The sequence below is a fragment of the Melitaea cinxia genome, chromosome 16, assembly GCF_905220565.1.
Source record: "Melitaea cinxia chromosome 16, ilMelCinx1.1, whole genome shotgun sequence".
Taxonomy (NCBI): domain Eukaryota; kingdom Metazoa; phylum Arthropoda; class Insecta; order Lepidoptera; family Nymphalidae; genus Melitaea; species Melitaea cinxia.
Window position 1 is genome coordinate 2925304 of NC_059409.1, and position 6719 is coordinate 2932022.

At 31.3% G+C, this 6719-nt stretch overlaps 1 protein-coding gene across 1 annotated transcript; it reads left to right on the forward strand.

The window, feature by feature from the left end:
- Positions 1-3704: 3704 nt before the first annotated feature.
- LOC123660791 (connectin-like) lies at positions 3705-6126 on the forward strand. Its single transcript, XM_045595828.1, has 2 exons — positions 3705-4734; positions 5445-6126. The coding sequence occupies exons 1-2, from the start codon at positions 3705-3707 to the stop codon at positions 5912-5914; spliced, it is 1500 nt and encodes a 499-aa protein (XP_045451784.1). The 3' UTR covers positions 5915-6126.
- The last annotated feature ends 593 nt before the right edge of the window (positions 6127-6719 follow it).

A 6719-nucleotide genomic window follows, 5' to 3' on the forward strand; every position in this document is an offset into this window, starting at 1 on the left:
AGAACTCCAAGATTACAATTCTGAACTCCACACCAAGTTCATGTTTTATATCTTCAGTTTGTTATCATCATGAAAACTCATCATAATTATGAATTATGCCAAATTTTGCATGACGTGAGTACAAACGGTCAGATAGACAAAGTTTAAAAATCTCACACACATTAAAATTCCTTAACTTATCATTTATTCCTACATGATAACCACGCACACCGTTACCAATATCGATTATTTACATATTTATTATAATACATATAGAGACATATACAGATAATTTATTTCTGTCAATTCTATCAAGGCGGATATAAAAAGAAGCGATGAAAGAAATAATTTGAAGATACTTCAAGAATTTCTACTGCCAAATACAAGATGAATAGCGGCAACGCTATTAAATAAGCAATTGAAAATATCAAAGGCCTAAAGTAATTTCATCCATTCAGGCATCTAAAGGAACGAGTAATTGATGGAAAAGATATCGTTATAATAGCTAATAATATTCGATATTTTAATACAAACTTCGAATTAATGAATAATTGATTGAGAAAAGACGCTTTCGTATATCATTTTTTTACGTTTTAGGACAAAACGTATTGTCATTGATATGTTGTTATAGAAGCTTTATGATAATATATTAAATAGCATGTATATGTTCAATATGTCCATGTACATATATATGGTTGTCGATGTGATGTTACATATATACAAATATCTTCCGGTCCGATTTCAGCTCGAGGAAGGTAAATGGATACGTAGGTACGGTAGTTGTGGGTAAATTATCCACCAACTTGCAGTGAAGTGACGTGACCAAACATCCTAACACAATGTGCCTTTATCGTATATACTTACTGTACGATGACCTCTGTATCAAATTTCATTGCTTATTTTTTTTTTAATACAGTTGCTACAAAATCCTCACAACACCATAATTATATACATCAGATAAACGAATTTCTATGTAGAAAATTGTCCTTTACCACAAACTGCTGATTGGCAGTTCCCTTATAGCCCCTCTTTTGATTGTTCGCTTAACTGGGGTAGTTTCGGAGTTAATTAACGGGCCATTTCAAAGTTAAATAGTTGGTTGATGTGCAAATTGACTTGATTCTGTATAATGAATTGAGTTGGACAAAACTGTGTCGTTAGTCCAACTCGCAATTTGGCGTATTAGCTAACTTCTAGATGATAACCTATTATGAAGAATAATTTTAGTCTAGTAACTTGAATTTTGCAAGTAATATTATGTTATTTCGTTACTTTCGTGCTTTATTATATAATGTGTTTGCGAGTGACTTTATATTGGCATCAATTAATCTATCCATAATTTAAAAAATTTTTGGCGATTTGTTAGTACTCAAATGAAATTAAAAAGTTTAAAATTTGCAAGAAGTTTTATTATACTTTTTATAGAGACACTACGAAACGGAAACGATTTTTATTGAGTCTTTGTTCTTTACTTCTGAGCTGAGAATGAAATAAATTGTACAAAACACAATGTAAATATTTATCGATTATGTAAAAGTTCTTTAATTTTTATTTTAGATTTTTAATAGGCTAGTAATAATATAAATAGTAATACAAATTACTTTCTAAAAAATATTAAACTCAATTATTAAATTAAAATCAGTGTAACAAAATATCATTAAAATAATACATCAAAAAGATAATATTTAGATATTTTCACTTTTTAGTTTCGGTTGATCAAAGTATAAGCTATATAAATAAAATTGTTTTCGAATGTTGAACGAATAGCAAGCAATATCAAAGATTTAAATAAATATCTCAAAGTCCCTCGTGTATCGTTTTGTTGATACACGAATATCTCTGCAATACGTTTCATAAATATCAACATATTATACTGTGGTATAATTTCTACCCTTTGCCGTTATAAACTTTGACTGTATCTTACAAGTTGACGTTATCAGATATTCTCTTTGGGAACAAGGGTTTTGGAATGTGGTCCGCAGATAGGACCAATGACATCAATAAATTATCATGTTGTATGTACTTGACTCTGTAGATATTCACGAATTTCGTTAAAGTTTAAAACTAATTAAATTTACATACAACTGTGAAATACCCCTTTTGAAAGGCTAAGGCCTCGTTTTTTTATTTGAATATTATATAAAGATATGAAGCATTTTTCTAACGTCCATTTTATAACACGAATGTGTGCAAATATAGTTATTACTTTCATTATAACGTAGATAGTATAATCTACCTTTAAAACTGTTATTAAAAGTGATATTTAATGAATAGGTCTAATATTCATTTTTTACCTACTTTAAACCTACGAGTAACCAACAACACTCTCTAAATAAATTAATTTAACTGAGGCAGGAAATTTCAGCAGATCTTATAGAAGATCATAGCTAAATAATACTGCTTTGAAGCAGTGTTTCAGTTCCTGTTGGTGAGAAAGGGGACCAGAGTTCGTGAGGGGAATTGGGGATAGGGTCGGCAACACGCTTGCGATGCTTCTGGTGTTGCATCACAACACTCACCATCAGGTGAGCCGTACGCTTGTTTGTCGACCTAGTTATATTTAAAAAAAAATGTTTAATTTAATAAGAATTTTAAAAAAAGAATACGCAAAAGTAATATCAATCAGAATGAAGTAGTTTTATTTTCTATCGAGATATTAAAACTAAACTGTTATTAAGTATAATCAGTTGTTATGATTTAACTAATTTGATTATACATTGTTACATATTTTCTAAGTCTTTCACTGATTGTTATCAAAAGAATGTACTTTCTTACTAAATGATCCAGTGAAATTGGTCACAGGTGTAATTCCAGCTTAAGCACATAATTGTATTGTGTCGAACACTTCTCTTTGATCTGAACCTTAAGGGTCTCGTTATCATGCTTCAGAGGATATGTTAAGCCGTGAATTTCGATTGTCACAGTTGATCTCGATTTGAAGATACAGCGTTAGAGGACCTCTTTAGGTTACGACCTCAAACTCATTAATGCCAATAAATTTATGTAGATAGAAAATATGCAAATTTGTAATCGATTATGGGTCGATCTTTGAAACAAATATTAAATGTAATTTTAAAAGTTATACTTAACTTATAACATAATAACACGTATAATAACACGTCAATCGTAATTTTTAGTTATTTTATAAATTTAAGGATTTTGAAAATAAATTACAAGTAAAGAAAGTTTTCAAGCACAAAAATTAGTGCATGTGTGTTAATGTTACTATATTAGAGTCTAAATCTAAAGAGACATTTCTTTCTTGCAAAGTCAATTATCAAAGCCGTCTTTGGCTACTAATAATAATAAAAGAAGGAAAAAGAAACTGAATTAATGTTGTTTTGTAAATTGTCAGGTGTTTCAATTAAAAGCTTTAATGAGATCTCGTTAAAATCGTCCATTAGTCCTGTTAAATTTCTTTATAGTTCTTATTCAATATTCCGGACGTGATAGGCCTTTAGGCTCGGTCACGACTCGGTTTGCATATTTTGTTACGAATTGAAATAAATTATGGGAAACTTTCGGTAAAACGAATTTACAATTTTCTTATTCGATTTCAATTTCATTATTTCAATTTAATTTTGAAATTGGTTTCCGGTTCTCGGTCACGTAACTAATGAATAAAATTTGGAAACCATACAGACACTGTTAATTATTATCGTATTGATTATATTTTAAATTAAGCAATTCTCAGTGTTTTTGTTTCTTTGTTTCAGGTAGAAGGTATGCGGGCTCAAAAGTTACCCGCTGCCTTGCTACTGTTGCTATTTGCAATAGACTCATTACACGCTAACAGGAGGAAACAGAAGGAGAAAATAGTTCAAACAACCACAAATATTTGTGATATAAGCGACCGAGACTCAAAAGTACACTGCTACTGCGAAAACAGTCAGGATATAAACGAGGCAATTAAAACAGAATGCTGGGTATTCAACGGCGGTATAGACAAGACAGATCCTTTATGGCCAAGCTTTACTTCACAGTCAAATATAGAAACGTTAGCATTTAACGTCAGAGCAGACGGAGGATTGAGTTTCGTGCCAACAAAGGTGCTCAGATATTTGAGAAAGCTTAAGCATTTCAGTATTAAATACAGCTCGATTTTAAAAATTGAGAGTTATGCATTCGTTAATTTAACATCAGTGCAGGAGATGGTATTGACAAAAAATCAGATAGTCGTTCTGAGTAAACATGCTTTTTATAATTTACCCAACCTCACTGTTCTAACGTTAGACGAAAACAGAGTAAAAAAACTCGAAACAGATACCTTTTACGAACTGCCTGTTTTACAGAAACTATTTCTTACAAGTAACAATATAAGTGTCATAGAAGACGGAGCATTCCGACATCTTGTAAATTTATTAGAGTTAGAGCTTGATAGGAATAATATAAGTGATTTAAAAAAAGAGTGCTTCGATGGACTCGCTAATTTAAAACGTTTAGATTTAAGGAGGAACAAAATAGCTGTACTTAATTCATTTACATTTATTGAGCTATGGAATTTGCAAGAGCTATTGTTAGACTATAATGAAATTTATATATTAGCTCAGAGAACATTCGATGGATTATCACAATTGAAAAAATTGAGTTTAAGTCATAACAAATTGGTTACATTAACGGACGGATTGTTCGAAGGAGTCAGGGGATTATCAGCTTTAGACATAAGGTATAATAAATTAAAACGATTCACAATGGAAAATTTACGGCCAATCTACGACAACTTGAAGACGCCAAAAAGTTTTATCTACTTAGAAGGTACGTTAAATACGGCATGTTTTGTTTAAAGGAAAATATACCATAACTTAAATTTCGCGGTTATTGATTTTTTTTATTAATTAAAAGTTTGTATACCTATTAAATTATGTATATATATTATAGCAGTATATAATAGCTGAAGAGGCGTTGGCGCAACTGTCACAGCACTGGGCTGTGGTTATTACGCTGGCGGTTGCGGGTTAGATCTCCGCATATGACAAACATTTGTATTGGCCATACAGATCTTTGCCGTTGTCTGGAGTCGTCTTTATGCAGTCCTTGTGGGTCTTCCCACCGTGCCTCGGCGAGCATTTAAGCCGTTAATCCTGCTTGTTATCATGTACACCTGATAGCGATCGTTTATCATAGTAGGGAATCCACCAACCTGCATTTGAGCAGCATGGTGGATTAAACTGTAATCCTTCTCCTACATGGGGAAAGACGCTTTTGCCCAGCATTGGGATATTACAGGCTGAAGCGTATATAATAGCAATACTACTTGTATTTTGTTTAATCATTTTCACATCTCTATTGATCTCTATGTCAGCTCTGACAAAAGAGCAATAACTTGATCTATTCCTCAGATTTTACATAGTATTTAATAATTTATTCTAAGTAATCAGTTAATAATAAAAGTAGGCTATAGACTGCTAGACGATAAAGCCTTCATTTGTTCAATCAAAGATTAATTAAGACGCCGATTGTTACAGGGAACGACTTCGACTGCGATTGCCATCTGGCGTGGATGCACAAACTGCGACACGAAGCTAAAAGTGTCAAAGTTCGGATGTCTTTAGAAAATTTCATTTGCAAATTCAACGCTGATCCATCTTTAAGTTCACATTTCGCTTATTACGAACGTATGGGTGTAAATAATAACTTGGATGACACAGAAAAGATTAGAAATGATTTGGAAGCACCAGATGAAATAGGTGACGAAATAGATGATATTTATATTGAAGAACCAAAGAAAATAAGAGCAGATAATGAAAGGACGCTATTACAAATACCAGTCGAACTGCTGCCTTGTCCTGCTGAAGTAAAAAGTGTCACAGATAGAACCTATACTTACCCATCTCAAAACGAAGCTAAAGATTACAGGAATTTGATACAATCTTCATCAATTTCATCTGTTGACTATACTATTTTTGTGTTATCAATATTTCTCTTAATGTTCTAAATATTACTTTCAAATTGTCTTACGAAATACGACTCAGAATATAGGTCAGTTCTTATTACATTTCGAACCAACGTCGAATCGTAATGGCATGTCAGCATTTTACTTCATCGCTAGACGATTTAGGTCATCATTAGAACCAACTTGGGGTTTTGTTAAAAACAGTAACTATTAATTATATCAAAAGATTGACTGATTTATGTGATTTTGTCTAAATTTCAAAAAAAAAGAAACAATCGTGTTATGGCATGATTGAAGTTAAAATAAGAAAAGTATTCACAGAAAGTTATCTGTCATTTTATTCCATTATGTTTTAAAATTGACAGAACTTAATTCTCCTTCGTTTTTTCCATTCCACGTGACATTAGCGAAATCAATCCTGTTTTATTGAAACAACTGAAAGGCACGAAACCAATAAATCAATCAATCAACAAATCTTACCATCTATTAAATGCTTAAGAAAAGCAAATGTATTCAATTTGTAATGGTAACAGATTTCGATAATAAACCCTCTCTCTGTATTCTGAAATTTTTGTATTTCGGATAGCTCCCTTAATCAACTTTTATTTATCTGTGTTAATTTTATTTCATTCGATTACTTTAATTGAACAATTTTCATATATATCAATTTATCGTACAATTTGTTTTCATTTAATTATCTAGAGTGTACCTAGTTATTTATTTACTTTTACTAATTGCTGCTCCATCTCATTCGCACTGTAACATTTCGTTTTCATTTCAAATATTTTTAGCAACGGTTATTTAACTTTAATTTATATTAATCTTATTTCTAAGAAATACTTGAGTG